Source organism: Bos indicus x Bos taurus, chromosome 10, assembly GCF_003369695.1.
Source record: "Bos indicus x Bos taurus breed Angus x Brahman F1 hybrid chromosome 10, Bos_hybrid_MaternalHap_v2.0, whole genome shotgun sequence".
Classification (NCBI taxonomy): domain Eukaryota; kingdom Metazoa; phylum Chordata; class Mammalia; order Artiodactyla; family Bovidae; genus Bos; species Bos indicus x Bos taurus.
Window position 1 is genome coordinate 5,295,811 of NC_040085.1, and position 23,076 is coordinate 5,318,886.

The window sequence follows — 23,076 nt, forward strand, 5'->3', positions numbered from 1 at the left end:
AATAACATTGGTATTTTAAAGTATGGCATTTCATATCAAATTAGTGTGTAATACTAATTAGTGTACAGCTAATGTCGTACATGGTTATCTCAGTGTTCAGTACGTACAGTTATCCACGTGTACAATAATAGTTCGACTTTAGATTTTTCAACTTGACAACAGTGCAAAAGCAATACACATTTGATAGAAACTGTACTTCCACTTTTGAATTTTGGTTTCTCCCCCCAGGCTAGTGATATGCGGTACGGACCTCTCATGATTTGGGGCAGTGGCAGCACCACAGCACCCGCTCAGCCACGCAGTCAGAAGGGAACACAACCCATACCCAACCATTCTGTACCGAACACAACCATTTCGTTTCTCACTTTCAGTACAGTGTTCAATAAACTCTACATGATATTCAACACTCTGTTACAAAACAGGTTTCGTGTTAGATGGTTGTGCCCAACTGCAGTTTAATGTAAGTGTTTTGAGCATGTTTAGGGAAGGCTAGTCTAAGCTGTAATGTTCCAGGCCAGCTGTATTCAATGCATTTTCACTTAGGACAAGCCAAGGAATATCTGTAATGACAAGCTCACTTAAAGTAAACTGTCATTTGTAACTCTACATATTTTTCTCTTTCCTATGGTAGGCTTCTTATCCTTACATGACAGAAGCTCAATGGGTGTAGTCTGTTAAAAGAGATTAAGAAAACCCAACCTCCAAATAAAAGCACAAACACTTTTATTTTTAACAGTAGTGTTTTGTTACAATTTAGTGAAACAAATAAATACATTCATTGGCCACAGCTATACTTTTATAACCAGTTTGACACTGATTTTATAGCTGAGAAACACTTAAACAATAAAAAAGGCAGCTATGCTTAAAAAAAGCCACTTTAGCTATAAATTACATCTTTCATAAAACTACTACCAGCTATAATGAGTGGCAAGAGTTTCAAAATTAATGACCGTCCAAATGAAACAATAAAAACAAGTACTGCTAATCACTGTAGAATTACACACTTAAGCAATGAAATTCTCTTTTCTAGTTAGTGAACCAAAAAGAAGGTTTGAAATTGTCATCATGTGCTTCAGTGCAGGATGAACAGGGGATCGACAGCCCTTTGATTTGATAAACAACTCCTTCTTTCAAGACCAGACTTAAAGTGCTCCTAGTGCTTTGAAATTTTTAAGCAAAAACTGGGCCAGAAGCTTATCTTTCTTTGTCTTTGGTGATTTATTGTGGGAGATGTCTTTAAGGAGACAAATGCAAGAATTCAGGTTCCCTGGTCAGGGATAAGAAATTTACAAATCTCAGATTTGGAAGAATCAACTAATGCAACTGAAAAAACCACGTTATTTTATCTGAAATATTTTTAAAAGAGTAATCCTCACTTATCTGGTCAAATAGGAGCATTATGTAGGGAAGTCTGGGGAAGCTTTCCTAGAAAAAATGTATCACTTTGAACCCCAAGGATTAACAAAGGCAACACATCTTCTTAGATAGCTCTAGATAATTAAATACCTAACATTATTAAGACAATAAATAGTCGGCATTCTGAAAAGAAACCCAGTAACTGAAGTTGCAGTAAAAATACACTCAGGTAAGTGCACGGTATGTTGTCCTGTTACGATCTATAAATTCTATACTATAAATTTTATAAATCCAAAGTGACATGTATAAGTTTATGATTTGGACTAAATTCAGAATTTTTTTTGTACTATAAAAAGATTAAATTTCTTTGTCTGTGTACCAGCTTCCCAAGAGATCAAAAGCATTAAAAATTTCATTTTTTTCTTGGGGTTTCACTTACTGTTATACTTCTGTGAAGTTACTGAATCAATCAAAAAGTTGAAAGATGTTTTATGTAAGAGCAGAAAAAGAACTTCCTAATCAAAGTAAAGACAGAAAAAGACAGTTGTATTAGTTCCAGTTCTGAAGAAATAGATTAGCAAATAACCGTATATAGTCATCTTTAAGCATGTTGTGACAACTTCCCAATGTTGCCTGTTACCTTGGGCTCTTGAGGTATTTAGCATCTACTTTTTTCCATATAGACACTAGTAGAAAGTGCATTTTAAAATTCTCTATCACTTTAGCCTACCATATATATATATTATATATATATATATTTTTTTTAGATCTAAGATAGGACGTTCAAGACAGTTTTAATGTAATTCTAAAAGTACTCCAATATTGTTAACCACTGGTTTTTATACTTACCTAGTTAGTACCTTCACATAAGTTGTTCATTTAGTCTAGTGCTGGGATTAATTTGAATTAATTTGGCTTTGCCCATATGCAAGATACAAAAATGAAAACTAAAGGAAAAATTATATGTATTACAAAGTATTGCACTTGAGCTCACTGCAATAACATATCATGATTTAATTTACCTGAGGTTAATCCTGATTCATAGGAATAATGGGTAAGATTTGCTATATTTTATTTCAGCTAATTGAATGCCTTTGAAAATGTATTCATGTTTTAACTTAGAATTGTATATTTTCTGAATAATTCTTAAATGCATCTGTAAACTTTAGTCCTAAGAAGTTTCTATCAATATCTCCCTACACAAAAATTGCTGTTGTTTTCTTGAAGAATCATGCTTAAACTACTGTATTGTCTTAACCATACAGAATAATCACTTGACCAATTCTACTCAAAGTAGCCACATAATTTTGATTAGTATACTTTGCTCTTGAAGAAATGACTGTGACTTTCCAAAGAACACTGCTGGTCCTCACTGTAAAGGATTACTAGTATCATTTCTTTAAAATGATTGAATAATTTCAGTTAGTACTGTACAATCATGCTTAAAAGAACTATCTTCAATGATTACCTATTTTCAATAGATCTTTCAAAAGAATGATACGTTTTTATGCCTTCATTCTGTGCACTGTTCACACTATAAACTTTATTGGGTAAGAATTCCACATGGAGTACACTGCTGAATATACAGGCTTTGATTTTTGTAAGGAATCTGCCTCCTGATTTGATGTACAACATAACATCCCAGTGTGAACACTGGGTATGACTTTGGGGACTGCAGTGTACTCTTTCAGAACAAAGATAAAAGTGCAAATATGCGTTCGATATTCCAAAGTCAGGATGTACGGAGGCCATCGAGTCCCTTAAGATCTAATCCTTCTTTTCTCTGGCTCCAAATTTTCCATTGTACTTCATTTTACCAGGACGAGGTCAAAAGTAACAGCTGTGTCCTCCACTGGACTCAGCCACATTTCCAGGCTTTGTTTTCAGTTGTAACGGATAATGGAATGTTTATGCAAATGGAATTTAAACACACTGAATATACACATTCATGAAAAATGATTGAAGAATCACAACTTGATGATGCCATCAGTTTTGTGGTGTTACGTATAAGCTATGGTGACTGTTCATATCTAAGTTACTACAAGTAAAGAGCAAAGGAGCAGTGTCCGTCAGAGGTCCATTCAGGTGGGGAGAGACTGTGTAACTGCTGCTGCCACAGCCAGTCATGGTGCCGTACCAGCCCAAACCTTGTGAATTTGATAAACTGCAAAAAAGGGGCAAAAAAGGACTGTGATCAGGATATAATAACTCATGCTGGCACTTCTAGTTTTGAATGAATTATGTTCTTCACCAAATAATGGCTTTCTACAAAATTCAATAACTTATATCTAATATCCTTGATTCTATATCACATATTAGAAAAGAATGAATAAATACCATTCAAAATTAGTAGAACTTGATTATCAGATAATAATAATAGTAACATAGTGCTTATTATGTGCTGGGCTTTATTCTAGGACATACATATGTATGTTTACACACACATGCACTCAGCCTTCACAACAATCCTATCAGATAGGTTCTATTATTATCCCTATTTTACAGATGAAAAACAGACAAAAAATTGAGGTTAAGTAACTTGTCCAGATGAAGTGAGGGTTATAGAAAATGCTGCATTAAATTCAAAGCATTATTTAGTGTGCATTAAGGCTTCCTCGGCACTGATACCAAAGCTAATGGGATGGACTTGTAATGATTTTGGAACAAGGAGGGCACTGAAGATTTCTTATAGCAGCTAAGCTTCCCAAGAGTTTTATTTAGAGTTTCTCTGTGCAATTTGAACAGCATAGTAGATATGGAAACATATATAACAGTATTTCTTCTCTGCTCACCAACCCCCATCAGCTTTGAACTAACAAGGGATCCTGAAATGAAAGGGTGCCATTTTACCCCCAAAGGCATTTCTCAAATAAAGGTAATATGTGGACTTAGAAGCAGATGATAATTCTTTATAGTACAGGTCTCATCATGGGTTTAACATCTACTGTTCTACGCGCCAATGTTAAATGATCTTATTTATTGACATACATCAGCAAATCACCCTTTTCATATTTGGGTTAAAGCTTTTTTAAAAAAAATCTATGTTGGTACCAATTCAGTGCAACTACCTTCCTTCTCTTGAACTTCCCAGTCTTGGCAAGTCATCATCACTATCATATCGCCTCGGATTGTCGAAGAAGTATGCTCTGGAACTATAACTGTGACTGTTTATCATGCCAGCAGGTGCCTGTGAACAATGTAGTAGATAGAATATGAAGATTTACTTTTCAACTAAGAAAGGAGGCTGAGATCTATAATCCTTTTTAGTCTTTGCCAAAAATAGAAAATCAATATAAATGTTCTATTATTTTTAAAAATAAGGAGAACAGGCATTAGGTAATGTTATGATATCATACCAAATTCTGGTTTAATCTCTGTGCCCGGAAAAACAGTACCACTGACCATGCTGGCACATGTTCCCACAGAAAGAGGACCATTCCAAATACAATATACTCTTCTCCACTTATGTCTTTTACATGAGCCTGTGAATAGAATATGGTCGAGCAGTTTTAAAATCAGTCTTACATGTAAGGAATCACCCTCCACAAACAACTTGCTCCAGGTAGGGTAACTTAAAAGATCAACTTACAAGCACATAGAACTCTAAATTAATTTTCCATATTTTATGGCTTCTCATGTAATGATATTTATCCTTTAAAGATCATAAAATGCTTTGATGTTAAGTAGAATAAAGAGGTATTAACTTTTTCAACACATCAATTTATGAAAATATTTTTAACACATGGGTAGTGGTGTGGGTGGTTTAGGTCCTGTAGTCTGAGGAGGGTTATAAATGAGACTACAGGTTCCAGCTGCTCCAAAGGCAAAATAATCGCACTTACCCTGAGTTACACCTGTAGAGAAATGTAACATGCAAGTCACTCAGCTCTGTTGCTATTTAAAAACATGCTTTTGGGCTTAAATTCCATGCTGAATTTGTTTCTATTCTAATAAATGTGGGGAAAGAGAAATGGGAAAAGGAGTGAAGGGAATCTGCCACACGGAACCAAATGTGAAAATTCCTTCTTTGAAAGATAATTAAAATCCTGATAAAACAGCATTCCAGGATGCTTAAATTCAGTACGAAGCTAAATTAATATAAATAAAGACATGACATGCACTTAGGTCAGGCTACTTCTAGCAGAAGGATGGAGAATGCTGGGAGGTCAGATATGCACAGCAAGCGTGCCAGGAGTCACTACAGAAAACACCTAGACACCCAAGGAACTATGAATGCGCTCCCATTTTCAAGACTGATAATGCCAAATTTTCATAAAAGTCATACATCTAAAACTAAACCAAATATTTAGGTTATATATAGTTCTTGGGTAAGAGAGAATTAATTTCATCCTAGCAAATTAAAGACATAACCATATTTACTAGCTAATGACAGAATATCAACTTATAAAGAGATACTTAAACACTATCCTTTACAAATTAGTAAAGCAGAGACACTACTTTGCCAACAAAGGTCCGTCTAGTCAAGGCTATGGTTTTTCCAGTGGTCATGTATGGATGTGAGAGTTGGACTGTGAAGAAGGCTAAGCGCCGAAGAATTGATGCTTTTGAACTGTGGTGCTGGAGAAGACTCTTGAGAGTCCCTTGGCCTGCAAGGAGATCCAACCAGTCCATTCTGAAGGAGATCAGCCCTGGGATTTCTTTGGAGGGAATGATGCTGAAGCTGAAACTCCAGTACTTTGGCTACCTCATGCGAAGAGTTGACTCATTGGAAAAGACTCTGATGCTGGGAGGGATTGGGGGCAGGAGGAGAAGGGGACGACAGAGGATGAGATGGCTGGATGGCATCACCGACTCGATGGACATGAGTCTGAGTGAACTCCGGGAGTTTGTGATGGACAGGGAGGCCTGGCGTGCTGCGATTCATGGGGTCACAAAGAGTCGGACACGACTGAGCGACTGAACTGAACTGAAAATAGATTTATGACCAATAGATTTAATACACTGTTAATATTATTCACAAAAAGAAAATAAAATACTATTTTGGGAGAAGTTCTCTCTGAAGAATGATTTCAACTGCTACATATGAATGAGAATTTTTAAACATAGAACTTTGAAGTATGATTACTGATAGTGGCTAGAGATTCCATAAAAGTGTTTGCAAGTCAAACACTCAAAACATTCTCCTAGTCAGGCTAACTTCATTATCATACACTTAGATTTGCAATACATGTTAGGTTCTTACCTTATCTGAAAGATTATCCCAGCCATAATTAAATGGACTTTCTAATGTATCCTGAGATATGGTGATCACCACCAAATTATAACATGCTCTTGAAGAGTACAGAAGAATGACCACAGAGCCTACGACAACAGTCTGGCATAGAGACATACCCTAAAAGAAATAAAAGTCATCATCACAACAGTATGCACATTTATCATGATATACATTGTCCACGTACAATATAGTCACCTCTTGCAATGCACCCCTAGAAAACACTGAGTGAGTGCCAGTTGAAATCAACTCTTGATTATCATGCTTTACAATTCCTATTTTTAGAACCACTTGTGTTTCAACTACCCTGTTAATACATATAAGTTCTTTGTCAACTTTCCCAGCAGCAGCTGGAGGAAGATTTTGTTCGGCCAAGGTTACCTTACTCCTTTAAGTAATATATGAATAAACAAGTTGGCAAATGATTGATGTTAATCAGAGAGGTAGTTTAGGCACAATGAGAAAAGAATGGGAGATAGAAACATTAGTCCATTTGATACACTTAATTTCCAATAAGAAGTAAAATTAGAATAGAAACACAATTCCTGTACTATTTGCTTTGTTCTATTAGAGTTGATGTTAATCCTCTGTTGATATTGTTATGTTGATGACAAAATGATGCAGGCACCCAAATGCACTTTCAAATCCAAAATATTTTAATACTAAAGCTTTCACCATTTCCTGAAATATAGAAAGAAAGCCTTACATAACAGTGGTTATAACAGTGGTTGTCAGCTGGAGTGTGTATATTGGAGAAGGGTGTGGTATCCACTTTTGCAGAGATTCTTAACCTGAAATATTTGAATACAGTTGGTTTCCTTTGTAATCCTATTTATCTTAAAGACATTATTCTGAAAAGTGACACAATTGCCAAACATATATTGTGAAAAACACCTAATATGGTGTTTTGGAAGTTTGTGTTTTAGTGTCACAATGATTAAGCGGAAATGATGGCATTCACCACACAAGGGCCAGGGCTGCTGGATGATTGACAATTTACAGGAGAGTTCTCCACGTAAGAGAATTATCTGACCTTCATAATGTCCCCATGTCCTCTTGGACATTTATGAAGATGAAAAACTTATCCATAATGATCTGAGCCAGAACCTAAATCTGTTTTAAATATAAACAGAGTTTATGCTTACACAGTTTTAAATAGATGCCAACATATCCAGAAACACACATAACATGTAAATCGAGGGAAATTTGTCCTTTGTTTTTTGTTCAGACCTTTATCAAGAACAGTCAAATATTTCAGAAAGGTATGAAAGTGACAGCAATACTGCTTGTGGTGTACAGTGCAAAAGCAACACACCTGGAACAGTATGCATTTATAGTCTCATCCACAGTTTCTATGTGTAGATACAAGCATCCGACCACTGTAGCATACCCTCAAATCTACACATTCAAATATTTATTAATTACTTTCCTTTTATTTTCTCATTATATTACAATTAGGGCAATTGCACTGAATTTTTGAAGTTATGTGTGTATGTACGTTACACAATCTATTAATTTCAGCATAGAAATAGGTGATTAAAATTTATGAGAAGGTTTCAATGGGTTTGATAGGATTGAAAAATATTATTATAACTGACATCCTCGTAAGAACAACACATTTTTAGAGGTGAATGAGAAGAAAGCAAACTTAAAGATGAAATATATCTTGAAAGATTTTGGGATAGCAACAGCATATCTTCTCTGATCTAACTCACTATTACAGCAAAAAGTATGTGTGAAAATAAAATCCTAGCAAGATTAAAGTTTTTAATCAAGACTAAGCTTTTCTACAATGTGCATTTTTACTGTGCATATTTATTATGAATCAAAAAAATGTTGCTAATAAAAAGCTAATCTAAAAGCAATCCAATTTCCATTTTAAAAGTACTATATTATTACAGAAAAGTAACAAGTTAGAATGCTATAAGCATTATCATCCTTTAATATAACCATAAGTAAATTTATAGTCACTGCTTTAAGAAATACTATGACTGCTAAAAGTAATAACATCTTATAATACGGAGTTTCTCTACTTACACTTGTAAATATTATAAAAAACTGCAAAGAAGTGTGAGCAAAGAATAGTATCAGAGCAATTAACAAAGCAAAATTGCAGCCAAATTACATACTTATAATAGAGAAAGAAGTCCACCAATTTAGAAAACAAATTAAGATTCTTCCCACAAAATATAGGGTCATAAAACAAAAGATATCAGCCACATGGAAAGTTACAGAAAATTTTTCTAAATCGAATAGTCATGACAAACAATTCCACTCAGGAGCAATCCTCAAAGAATGATTCTCCCTTCCTCTACCTCAGACATTTACATACCACTGTTTTAGGAATTCCACACTTGACAAGTAAAGAAGAGTTAGATCTCACTCCGGTATGCTTACCATTAACTAGAGTTCAGTATTTGTTTATAGGTACTTTTAGGACACAGATATGTCGATACCTCAACTTACCATTCATTGGTTTTGACAACTGGTGTATACAAATAAAAAACATTACCATCACTCTCAAATGTTCTCTGACATCCGTTCCCCACCAGCCAACCCCTCAGACACAAATATTCCCCTGCTTCTGTTTTCACTACAACTTAGTTTGGCGTACTCTAGAACTTCACATAAATGGAATTATAGAATATGAACTCTTGCGTAGGTATCACGCACTCAGCGTAACGTTTTGAGGCTCATCCATGCTGTTGGATGTACCAGGAGTTAGGTCTTTGCGCTGCTGAGGTGGACAATTACGGTGACCAACTCCTGGTTTGCTCAAAAGTTTCCTAGTTAAAAAAACGTTCCTAGTTTTAGCACTGAAAGTCACGTATTCCAGAAATCCTTTGAGTCCCTGGCAAACCAGGACAGTTAACCCCACTAATTCCACTGTATAATTAATTACATGAATTTGTTTATACGAGAATTTGTTTATTCACTTTTTCTGTTGATGGACTGTTTCTGTGAATGTTCTTACTCAAATCTTTTTGTGGACATATTCTTTCGCTTTTCTTGGGTAAATACCTCAGGATGGAATTGCTGGGTCATGTGATAGGTTTAAGTTCAGCTGTATAAGAAACTGCCAGATCTTTCTCCAAAATGGATGTACAATTTTATATTTCCAACAAAACATGAGAGTTCCAGTTGTTCCAATTCCTAGATAACATTTGGAGTTGTCAATCTCTTTAATTTTAACCATGCTGTGGATATTTTGGTTTTAATTTGCATTTCCTCAGATGACTAACGATACTGTGTTTATTGGCCATTTGTACATCTTTTGTGAAAAGTCTGTTTATATCTTTGACCATTTTTAAATTGGGCTGTCTTTTTAAAAATTATTGAGTTGTAGACAGTCCCTGCATATACTGGAAATGATTCCTTGTTAGATGTATGCATTGCAAATATTTTCTTAAAGTCTGTGGTTTGCCTTAGCATATTCTTAGTCTTGCCTTTTGATGGGAAAATTTAATTTTGATTAAGTCTAATTTATTATTATTCTTTTGTGATTACTTTCAATGACCTGCTTAAGAGATCTTCTAAAGGAAATTAGTCCTGAATATTCATTGGAAGGACTGATGCTGAAGTTGAAACTCCAATACTTTGGCCACCTGATGCGAAAACTGACTTATTGGAAAAGACCTTGATGCTGGGAAAGAGTGAAGGCAGGAGGAGAAGGGGATGATAGGGGATGAGATGGTTGGATGGTATCACTGACTCAATGGACATGAGTTTGAGCAAGCTCCGGGAGTTGGGGATGGACAGGATAGCCCAGAGTGCTGCAGTCCACGAGGTCACAGACAGTCAGACATGACTGAGTGACTGAACTGAACTGATCTTTGCCTGTATCCAAATTGCAAAGATAATCTCTTATGTTTAGTTTTAAAAGCTTTAGACTTTTTGAATTATATTTAAATTTGTGACCCATTTTGAATTTTTGTGTGTATATGAGATGCAGCTAGAGGTTCATTTTATTTCATGTGGATATCCAGTTGTTTCAGCACCATTAGCTTTCCCTTTGAATTGTTTTAGCACCTTTGTCAAAAATCAAGATTGTTTCCAGGCTCTCTATTATGTTTGTCTTTGTTTTAATTACTATGGTTTTACACTAAGTTTCCGGAGAAGGCAATGGCACCCCACTCCAGTACTCTTGCCTGGAAAATCCCATGGACGGAGGAGCCTGGTGGGCTGCCGTCTATGGGGTCGATAAGAGTCGGACATGACTGAGTGACTTCACTTTCACTTTTCACTTTCATGCATTGGAGAAGGAAATAGCAACCCACTCCAGTGTTCTTGCCTGAAGAATCCCAGGGACGGCGGAGCCTGGTGGGCTGCCGTCTATGGGGTCGCACAGAGTCGGACACGACTGAAGCGACTTAGCAGCAGCAGCAGCAGCGGCACACTAAGTTTCAAAGTCATGTGGTCTAACTCTTCTTTTTCAGAATTACCTTCTGCATTGTTCGCTACAATAACCGTTAGCCACATGTATTTACATAATCACATTTAAACACGTTAAATGAAAAGATCAGTTCCTTTGTAGCTCTAGCCCTCTTTCAAGTGCTCAATAGTTACATATTGGCTAGTACAGATACAGAATATTTTCATCATCACAGAAAGTTCTATTGGAAAGCACTACTTTTTTAAGTATTTTAGGTCCTTTGTATATCCATATAAATTTTAGAATAAATTTGTCAATTTCTGTTTTTTAAAGCCTCAAGGTACAATTATAATTGGGATTGCATTTTATTGATCTTTTGTGTGGAAAATTGTCATCTTAAAAATACTGTATCTTCTAATCCATAAATAATGGTCTTCAATGATTTAGATCTTTAATTTCTCTCAGCAATATGTAGTTGTTTTCAGTATAGAGGTACTGCTTATTTTTTGCAAAATTGATTCCTAAGTATTTTGGGTTTTTTACGCTATAGAATTGCTTTTTGAATTTAATTTTCAAACTGATTATACCTTGTATATGTATGAAAATCATGTAATTTTGCATTTTGACTTTGTATCCTGAGTACTTGCTATATTCATGATTCCTCGGGATGCTCTACTTAAACAACCATGTTATCTGCAATTAGAAACAGTTTTCTTTTCTTTTTTTTGATGGGCTAGGTGGTTTTTAAAAAATATTAACTTATTTTAATTGGAGTATAATTAGTTTACAATATTGTGATGGTTTTTGCCATACATCAACATGAATTGGCCACAGGTATACATGTGTCCCCCCATCCTGAATCCCCTTCCTGCCTCCCTCCCCACCCTATCCCTCTGGGTTGTCCTATTATACACAGTGAATTAAGTCAGAAAGAGAAAGTCAAATACTGCATATTAATGCATGCATATATATGGACTTTAGAAAGATGGTACCAAAGATCCTATATGCAGGGCAGCAAAGGAGTCACAGATGGAAAAAACAGTTTTACTTCTTAATTTCTAATTTTATACCTTCTGTTTTTGTTTTATTGGACTATTGAATAGAAATGGTGAGAACGGACTTCCTTGCTTTGTTCCCAACCTTAAGGGTAAAACATCCAATACTTTCAGTGTGACACAGATTGCAGGGTTTTTAGAGATGTCTTTTATCAGATTGAGGAATATTCCTTCTATTCCCTATTAGCTTAACGTTTCATTACGGTTATTTTTAAATCATGAAGGGTGCTGAATTTTGTCAGATGTTTTTGCTACATCTATTCAAATGATTATTTATCTTTTCTCCTTTGTTCTCTCAATGTAGTGAATTACATTGACTGACTGATTTTCAAATGTTAAACCAATGTTGCTAGATTCTGTATCTCTAAGTACAAGAGATTATGTGTGTGTGCTCAATCACTTCAGTCATGTCCAACTCTGTGTGACCCTATAGATTGCAGCCTTCCAGGCTCCTCTATCCATGGGGTTATCCTGGCATGAATATTACAGTGGGTTGCCATGCCCTCTTCCAGGGGATCTTCCTAACCCAGGGATTGAACCTACATCTCCTGAAGCTCATGAATTGGGACTGAGCATAGGGCGCTAAAAGCTCCAACTATGATTGTGGGGATTTTTATCCCTTTGTTTCTTACTACCTGGTAAGCTCCTCCTCTTTATTCCTACTATTTGGCTTCATATACACATCTATTATTTTTATGTGTTTGATGAACACCTCTTTATATTTCATAATATTCTTTGCTTAACTTTTATATCTGGTAATACCCTTTGTCTTAACAGTTCTTTTGCTTAATATTAAAGTGCCTTCCTCAGAGAAGGCAATGGCACCCCACTCCAGTACTCTTGCCTGGAAAATCCCATGGATGGAGGAGCCTGGTAGGCTGTGGTCCATGGGGTCGCTAAGAGTCAGACATGACTGAGTGAGTTCACTTTCACTTTTCACTTTCATGCATTGGAGAAGGAAATGGCAACCCACTCCAGTGGTCTTGCCTGGAGAATCCCAGGGATGGGGGCGTCTGGTGGGCTGCCATCTATGGGGTCACACGGAGTTGGACACGACTGAAGCGACTTAGCAGCAGCAGCAGCAAAGTGCCTTCTTACACTTATTGAATGAATAGTATATTAGCTTCCTTGTTCAACTTATATCTATTTAAAGTGCCTTCTGGAAGTCAGAGTATAGATGGGTCTTGTTTTTTTTTTTTTTTAAATTCATTTTGACAGTCTCTACCTTTTAACAGGAGTGTTTAGTCCATTAACATTTAATATAATTAGTGATATGTTTAAATTTAGGTCTTACATTTTACTATTTGCATATTTATTTGTTGTTCCTCTATCCATTATTTTCTGCATCTTTTGGTTAATTGAATATCTTTTAGAACTCCATTTTAATTTATCTACTGAACTTTTAACTATACTTTTATATTCCTTGTTGTTTTCTTTTTGCCTTAAGTGGTTGCTCTAGGGTAGCAGTCCTTAAAGTGTGGTCCTGGGATCTTAAAAATCAAAATCAAGATGATTAAAAACAAGAGTACTAAGATGTTATTTGCCTAATATATTTTCATTCTCTTTTGTAGATACAGCAGAGTTTTCTAGAGGCTTTATGATATGTGATGGTATCAACACTCTGTATCCATGTGTGTTCTTGTGTTTTCTATTAACAGATTCCTGATATAATAGACTTAGGGTATAAATACATTCATTTTCAGAGATTAAGTCAGCTTGTTCTCTGTATCTTTATTGGGTTCTTGTTAATTTTCTTTAGTTATACCTGATATAGCAGCTAAAACCTCATTATTATCAAACTATTAGGTTTATTTTCTTTTTTGGCAATGCCCATAACATGGCATGTGGGTTCCTAGTTCCCAACCAGGGATCAAACCCATACCCCTGCAGTGGAAGCACGGAGTTTTAACCACCAGACCATCAGGGAAATCCCCAAACAAGTAGTTATTCTGAAATCCTAGAAGAAAAGAAGGGAAAGGGGGATTTCCATGGTAATCCAGTGGTTAGGACTTGATGTTTTCACTGCTGTGGCCTGGGTTCAATCTCAGGTAGGGGAACTAAGATCCAGCAAGCCACAGCGTATAGCCAAAAGAAAAAAAAATGAAATCCTAAATTTTTCCTTGTATCTACATGGCAGCACAACAAGAATAGGTACAATTAATATGTTTGTTTCATAATATTTAAGCATTTAAATAAAAACTTAAAATATTAAATTTAACATTAAACTCATTTTAGAAATTAATCACATTTTACTCTAAAATGAAAAATTATAATTCTTTTCATATTTAAAAATGGATTATTCAAGAGACATGTGTACCCCAATGTTCATCGCAGCACTGTTTATAATAGCCAGGACATGGAAGCAACCTAGATGCCCATCAGCAGATGAATGGATAAGAAAGCTGTGGTACATATACACAATGGAGTATTACTCAGCCATTAAAAAGAATACATTTGAATCAGTTCTAATGAGGTGGATGAAACTGGAACCTATTATACAGAGTGAAGTAAGCCAGAAAGAAAAACACCAATACAGTATACTAACACATATATATGGAATTTAGAAAGATGGTAACAATAACCCTGTGTACGAGACAGCAAAAGAGACACTGATGTATAGATCAGTCTTTTGGACTCTGTGGGAGAGGGAGAGGGTGGGGAGATTTGGGAGAATGGCATTGAAACATGTATAATATCATGTATGAAATGAGTTGCCAGTCCTGGTTCGATGCACGATACTGGATGCTTGGGGCTGGTGCACTGGGACGACCCAGAGGGATGGTATGGGGAGGGAGGAGGGAGGAGGGTTCAGGATGGGGAGCACGGGTATACCTGTGGCGGATTCATTTTGATGTTTGGCAAAACTAATACAATATTGTAAAGTTTAAAAATAAAATAAAATTTTAAAAAATGGATTATTGGCTTAGGAATGGGGACTTATCTTTTTATTGGTACAAAGTTTCAGTATGGGATGATGAAGATGATCTGGAGATGGACAGTGGTGATGGTTACACAACAATGTAAATGTACTTTATGTCCGTGAACTGTACATTTAAAAATGGTTAAAATGGTAAATTTTATGTTATGTATATTCATTAGAATAACAAATATTTTTCTCTACACACAGCTTCTCTGTTTACTTCTAAGATACTGAGAAAGTTGAAAGTGTTAGAATTCTCTGACTCAGTGAAGAAAGAAATCTATATAAAGTAACTAGGTGAAACTGATTTCCTGTTTTATCAAATGAAATGCAATGAAAACTACCTTTCAATAAGTTTTATAAGTGTTAATAATTTACCTTATTGTCTTTTGCGATAGAACATTTTGTCCAAGTTAAGCTGCAGCATCATTTTGAGATCAATCATTCAGAGATTAAAGCAAAACAACTGTAATTGTAAATGCAGGTGTGGTGAGCATTTAAATTCCACAAATTGTTTTTATAACTTTCCAAACTAGAAATTAAGAAACCATTCAGGCATTTTATAGGCGAAGTTGTTATACTGCATTGGGTGGCAAACCAATCACAATAGCTGAGAGACTAGTAAAGCCTTGAAAAGTTAACATTGCTGAATGCCTCCTGGATGAAACATGCATTACCATTTTCCAAGATAGAAATTCACTGATTCAAAGATTTAACTAAAAACATAGTGATTTAATGTCTTATCAATAGATGTGTTACTATTTTTGCCTTAAAAATAAATAAATCTGATAGAGCAGGACTAATTTTGTTTGTATTCATCTGGTGTCAGCACCAACTAATCATACAAGAAGATACTCTTCTGGAATGCCTGAGAAGTACTACTGAAATATTCAAAGTGTTGAAAATTCTTCTGACCATTTATCCTGGGCCAATTGCGCTGATAATCTCACTAATGGTACAGAAACAGTCGAGGGTAAAACTGTGGGCTGTAGCACAAAGCAATGCAGTGGTACCAAACAGTATTGTGTTCTTTACTACTATGTACTCCCAGTTAAAAAAGAAAGTTCATTTAAGAATATCCCTGATGAAACAGTGAAAATATTTATTAAGTATTGACCCCCCAGTACCTATCTATTTACTATTCTGTGTGATTAGATAAGATATGCACTGAAGTAATTCTTCTGTATACTGAAGCACAGTAGATGTCTTGAGGAGAAGCACTTATGTGGTGGTGGTTTGACCTGTGAGCTGAATTTGTGAGCCACTTTTTTCATGAAATCCCATTTTCTACTTGACAGACAGCTATGACTATCAAGCTATCATTCAGACTTGGTTAATAAGCATACTTCTTTTTGCAAAAATAAATGAAATGAGCCTGTCATGTCAAAGAAAACATCTAATAATATTTATTGCCAATGATGAAATATGAACTTTCAAGTGAAAATTAGAATTTTTGAAAACCTGTAAGTACCTGTATCCACTGTAAGACTGGCAGTTTCCCAAACTTAAATACTTTCTTTGATGAGGTTGGTGGTGGTATTAACAAAAGTGATTCTGGATATTGTCTAATGAAATGTATCAACATTTTGAAGATCTGTGACCACTTTTCCTATGATCAATGCATGATGTTATAACTCATTCAAAGTGTAAGACAGACCAATGGAGAGTACAGAAAGTTCACTAATATGGCTTTAGATTCTATATGGCAACTAACCTTTAAGAAACCTCCACTTCAGAGTTTTGGTGTAGTATTAAAGAAGAATATCCACAATTATCTGAAAAGGCTATTTAAATTCTCCTCCATTTTCCAACTACATATATGTGTGAGGATGGATTTTCTTCATATACTTCAACCTAAACAACATATCACAACAGATTGAATGCAGAAGCAGACATGAAAATCCAGATGTCTTCTATTAAGTCAGACATTAAAGAGATTTGCAAAATGTATAACAATGTCAATCTTTTCACTAATTTACTTTTGTTTTGGAAAATATAATTATTTAGCATAAAAACATTTTATTCATGTTAACATAGAATAGATTTGTTATTGATATTTTAATGAATGAATATTTTTAATTTATCATTTTTTCTAAAATGTATATATAGGTATATATAAGTTATATAAACAAAATCTCTTTGGGGTCCTCAGTAATTCTTAGTATTGTAATGGGATCTCAATACCAAAACGTTTGAGAATCACTGCTCTAGGGATTATAAAATATATCCTTAACTTTTCATAGTCCAAATAATTGTTAATATTATACCACCTGGTGTAAAATATAAGAACTGCAACAATATAGGCCCTATCCTTTATGCTACAGTGCTGTAATTGTTCTATATACTATACTGAGAATTATGTATTATATCTACACACCTAAGCCTCACATTATCAATTTTGCTTTGCACAGTCATATTTATTTTAAAGAAATTAAGAAATTATATTTACCCACATATTTTTTATTTCTTGTGTTCTTCATTCCTTCCTGAAGGGCTAAAATTCAAGCCAATTTTATTCTTCTTCAGTCTGTAAAATTTTCTTAGCATTTCTTATAGTGTAGGTCTGTTGGTAGTGAATCTTCTTTGTTTTCTTTTTCTTTTATCTGAAGATGTTTTTACTTCTTCATGATTCTTAAAGAATATTTTTGCATGATATAGATTTTAGAATTGACAATATTTTTCTTTTAGCATTTCAAAGATATTGTTTCCATGTCTTCAGGCTCTATTACATCTGATGAGAAGTGATTGATCCTTTGAATCAATGTTCCCTTATGTATGTGTCATTCTTCTCTATTTGCAAAATTTTTTTTTTTAGGTTTTAAGCACTTCAGAGCTTCCCTGATGGCTCAGTGGGTAAAGAATTCGCCTGCAATGTAGGAGACACAGGAGACGTGGGTTCGATTCCTGGGTCAGGAAGATTCCCTGGAGGAGGAAATGGTAACCCACTCCAGTATTCTTGCCCGGGAAATCCCATGGACAGAGGATCCTGGCAGGCTACATCCAAAGGGTCACAAAGAGTTGGACATGACTGAGCAAATAACACTTTCACTCTCACTTTAAGCACCTTGACTACAATGAACCTAGGTGAGATTTTCTTTCTAGTTATCCTGATTGGGATTGCTGAGGTTCACGAAATTGCAAATATATGTCTGTCATCAAAACTGGAAAATTTAGGTCATACGTCTTCACACGTTTTTTTTCCCAATTTCATTTTCTTCCTCTTTTCCTTTGGGAATTCCAATTCTACATAATCTGACCCTGAGACTCTGTTCATTTCATTGTCATCTCCCCTCCCTGTCCCCCAGCATACTCTGGTCTTCAAATTGGATAATTTCTGATTGATTTAAGTTCACTGACTCTTCTTTCATCTCCAATCTGCTGCTAAGCCCAAGTAGTGACTATTTAATTTTAAATACTGTATTTTTAAATTCTAAATTTTCTGATAGTTTTAAAAAATAGTTTCTATTTCTCTTAAGAGTTCTTATTTATTCATTCATTCAAGTATTAATGTATATTTACTTCACATCCTTGAGCATATTATAAATCATTAATAAATTCAACATCTGGGTCAACATCTGGGACTGCCACCAATGATTGCTTTTTGAGTTTTTCTTTCTGCTCTTGAGTATGAGTTATAGTTTTCCTGTTTCTTCATATACCTAGTGACCTTGGATTCTGTTCTGGACATTGTGAGTGCCATGTTTTAGAGTTTGGATGCTGTTATAGTTTTCTAAAATATATTGATTTTTTTTCTTTTCCCTTAAAATTTTTTTATTTTTAGCAAATGATTAAGCTGGCTAGACTCAAATCTCAAACTGTCTCTCATGTATGAATAGCAGCTGAACTCTCAGTTCAATTTCTTTAACCTTCACTGTGCTGCTGCTTAGAGTATATCCTGAACACGTCTAGTTCAGGTATCAGATAAAAATTTGGCAGAGTTTAAATCAGAATTTGGACCTTCCTCTACTTGGCTGTCTTCTTCCTGAGATTTTCCACTGACTTTTCATTTGGAATAGTTTCTTGAATTTTGCCCTGTGATTCTTCAAGCAAGTAAAACAGCAGGTTTCTCTTGAAGTTTTGGCTGCCCCATGGACGGGACTTTTCCTCGGGCTAGAAGCTGTAAAAAACAAGAAACTCACGCAGCGTCAGTTCCTTCTTCTAAGAGGCTGCTCTCCAGTGTTGTCAGTGCTTTTTATATTTTTTCCAGGATTTATCTTTGCTTTCTGCAGAAGGTTGAGTCCAATAGAAGCTACTTGGCCAATAGCAGAAGTAGAACCCTGCACATGTTTCTGAATCCATCTCACAAATGCTATTTCCATTTTGAAATTAGAATGCCAAACTAAGCATCAAAAATAAGAAAACAAAGTAATCTCAATTAGTAAATTTAAAATGTATTTTGATAATTATAAGGCCTAAACAGTTTTAAAAATAGTTTCATGGTGCTAAGACATAGTGAAATTAGATCTCTGGCTTTAATGACTATACTGTTACAGATAAGATGGCTTTAAGTTGATGAACTTTATGTCCATGGAAAAATTTTAAAATTCTGAAAATGCTGGCTGGTCTAGTAGAAGAATTTAGAAGTATAAAGGAAAGGTACTTGAGCTTAGGAAGAGATAACAGATATAAACCCAGTGTTGTAAGCAGGGATTTTTCAAAAGGGACAAGTGTGTGGTAGATTGGTTCAGCAACAGAATAGGAAATAAGACTTGCAGTATAAGAACTGGAATAATGAAGGCAGTAAATTAAAGAAGCACCACAGCTTAAAATGAATGAAAAAAATTCCAATGACTCAAGAGAGAAATCAGAATACTGGGAAGGTAGCAATCATATCTATTATAGAGGATGATGCAGGCTCTGGTTTTTTGGGTTTTTTTTAACCATCATCCTCAACAAATTCTGGCAAAGTCATATTTCAGGGTGGTGGATGACAGACATTAATGGTATTTTAGCCTATTACTTCGGAGAAAGCAATGGCACCCCACTCCAGTACTCTTGTCTGGAAAATCCATGGATGGAGGAGCCTGGTAGGCTGCAGTCCATGGGGTTGCTAAGAGTCAGACATGACTGAGAGACTTCACTTTCACTTTTCTCTTTCATGCATTGGAGAAGGAAATAGCAACCCACTCCAGTGTTCTTGCCTGGAGAATCCCAGGGACAGGGGAGCCTGGTGGGCTGCCGTCTATGGGGTTGCACAGAGTCGGACACGACTGAAGCGACTTAGCAGCAGCAAGTAATCATAAACTACTTCTTTAGTCTTATAGGATCAGCTGGTCTCCATGAATGGTCAAAAATATAGTTTAGTTGAAAGTTACTGTGTCTCTGCAAGATGCTGATGATGCCTTCCATCCCAATATAGTAATTAATATGGATCAAGAGTTAAGAGAACATGGGTCAGAAAGGTTTGCATAGTAATTAAAACTGTTAGACATTCAGGAAAGACAGACAGAAAATGCATTATTTGCAAACAGCTAACTAGGCAGGGAGACAAACTAACCTTGAGTCAGACAATGATTTGTTTTACACTCTTATCCAGATATAAAATTGTACATGTCCTTAATCAGAGATGTAAGGCTAAAAGCTCAACTTCTGTACCCACCCTAACTTTGAGTGGCCTTTCATACAGATAATCCCAACTTGCCATTATTTTGGCTCCTATAATGGCAAGTTGGGGTTATCTGCATGAAAGACCACTCAAATTAAATTAACTAATTTGAAACCTTTTTTGTGCCACTATTTTATCCATTAAAAATAACATGTCTCCTATATTCTTATAAATATGCTTATTTTTCCTAAAATGGAAATTAATATTAGAATAAAAATAATTTTATTGTATGTATTTTAATGTTAAAAGTTATATTATAATTCTGAATAAAAGTAAATAAATTCAAATATACCACAGAAAACAAACAAAGAAAGGCAAAGCAAAGAGCAGTTTAAAAAACTTAATTGCTTGGGGCTAGTGCACTGGGACGACCCAGAGGGATGGTATGGGGAGGGAGGAGGGAGGAGGGTTCAGGATGGGGAACACATGTATACCTGTGGCGGATTCATTTTGATATTTGGCAAAACTAATACAATCATGTAAAGTTTAAAAATAAAATAAAATTGGAAGAAAAAAAAAAAAAGAAAAAAAAAATAAATAAAATAAAATTAAAAAAAAAAAGAAAGAAAACGAAAAAAAAAAACTTAATTGGAGAAAAGGACTAATACTGACAAATGATCATATTAATAAATATAATATATTTGTTTACCCTATAAAGAGTTTGTAAAAAAGAAACATTTTATCTAAAGTTAATGAGACACAGTTGAAATGTTAGCAATATACAAAAAGTTTAAAAATAATATTAAGAAAAAAATTAAAAAACAAATAAAAAAGGTCATTATATACTTTCAACAATACATGTTCCAAAAATTTCTAAGAAAAATGACTCAATTATTATATGAAATGTCGGAGACTTCAACCCTTACAAAATCTGTGCAGAATGGAATATAAAGAGTCAAAATTAAACTATTTAAAAGAGAAATCCTATTCTCCAGTAATTCTTATCTTTTTCACTGTTCCTTTGGAGAATTTGATATATAGAGGATCTGTCTCCAGACACATTTTGCCAACAATTTTGGGTATTCAAGAACTTTTTAAAGCTACATTACCATTCTTTTGTATACATTAGGATCATAATAGCTAACATTTATAAGGCCGTCCTAAGTGCTAGGAATTATACTAAACACTTTATATGCATTTTAATTTAATTTTTATAACAACATTATAAGGTAGGTACTACTCTTATCCTCAAACAACCTATGAGATCAACATTATCATTATTTTCATTTTACAGACCAGGAGAGTGACCATTAGAGATGCTGTTACTGAAACAGGAGGGAAGGTGGCAAGGAACAACTTTTAAAAGAATGATATAGTCATAGGACATGACAAAAACTAGTTAGAACCAACTAGGTCCAATGTGGCAGAAGATCTGACTTCCAGTGGACCTCGTTATATGCCCATCATAACACATTAGCAAAAGCTAAGTGACACACCCACCAGTGCCATGACAATTTCAAGCTGGACTGTCAAAACCAAAAGGTTGACAATAGTCCAATTCCTGGAAATCTCTGTCCCTGCCTCAAAATATTTGGAATAATCCTTCCACTCATTAGCCTATGAAATTACCCAATACATAAAAACTAACCACCCCGTATTTCAGGGCCTCTTGCCTTCTGAGATGGCCCACACTCCATCTGTAGATGTGTTTCTCTCTAAATAAATCCACTTCTTACCTATCACTTTGTCTCTCACTGAATTCTTTCTTCAGTGAAACATCAAGAATCTGAGTTTCATTAAGGGCTGAGACCAGGTGTGTGATATCAAGACCATGGGTTCAAATCCCAATCTGAACAATCTGCACAGTTTCATTACTTGTCCAATTGCTCAATTGGTCATACAACCAATGAACAAGAGAGATAGGATCTATTTATATCCTTATCTCTCTGATCCCAGGGTTTGGTTTTGTTTTTTTTTTTTTAGCTCTTAATCACTATGATACACTGTCTCTCACTAAGGTCATTTCAAATTAATTAAAAAATCAATATATATGAAAAAGGATGGGGTAAGATGTAGGGATGGGGTAAGAATGTGAAATGAAATGAGAGGTAGACCTGGAACAAACCTGGGTATCATAAGATCACCTGTGATTGATATAAAGATGAGCCACAGATTTGCCGCTGCACAACACAGTAGCCAGGGAAAAGAACTTTAATATTTTTCTTGGTACTCAACTGGAGAAAAAGATCTTTTCTAGGGAACAACAACATAATACGATAAGACTTTAAGACAAACGTTTCTCACAAGAAATTTCTTACACATTTCCTGACATAGACCAAAGCATGATGTGCCAGTATATGTCAGGAAAGACAATTCTATCCAGGGTATAATGCAGTCTCAGAATACAACTCTATAATGAACTGGATTGAGCAGAGGATATATATGGAATAGATGGGATTATGGATAGATTGTATATCCTTCAGGTAATGTTTCTGGCAATTAAGCTTTTGAGTTTAAAAACTAATATTTTCTCCAACAAGAACCTGGAGTACAGAAATTCTACATTGTTCAGGAGGCCAGAGTCATATGTATGGA

At 35.1% G+C, this 23,076-nt stretch overlaps 1 protein-coding gene across 1 annotated transcript in view; it reads right to left on the minus strand.

Moving 5' to 3' along the window:
* Positions 1 to 706: 706 nt before the first annotated feature.
* GPR137C (G protein-coupled receptor 137C) overlaps positions 707 to 23,076 on the minus strand; it is a 62,808-nt gene continuing 40,438 nt past the window's right edge. The window contains exons 4-7 of the mRNA XM_027552973.1: positions 6,560 to 6,709; positions 4,713 to 4,838; positions 4,425 to 4,543; positions 707 to 3,520 (exon numbers count right to left, since the gene is read on the minus strand). Coding sequence (XP_027408774.1) covers positions 3,343 to 3,520; positions 4,425 to 4,543; positions 4,713 to 4,838; positions 6,560 to 6,709 — 573 coding nt within the window. The 3' untranslated portion in view covers positions 707 to 3,342. The remainder of the gene's footprint in view (positions 3,521 to 4,424; positions 4,544 to 4,712; positions 4,839 to 6,559; positions 6,710 to 23,076) is intronic.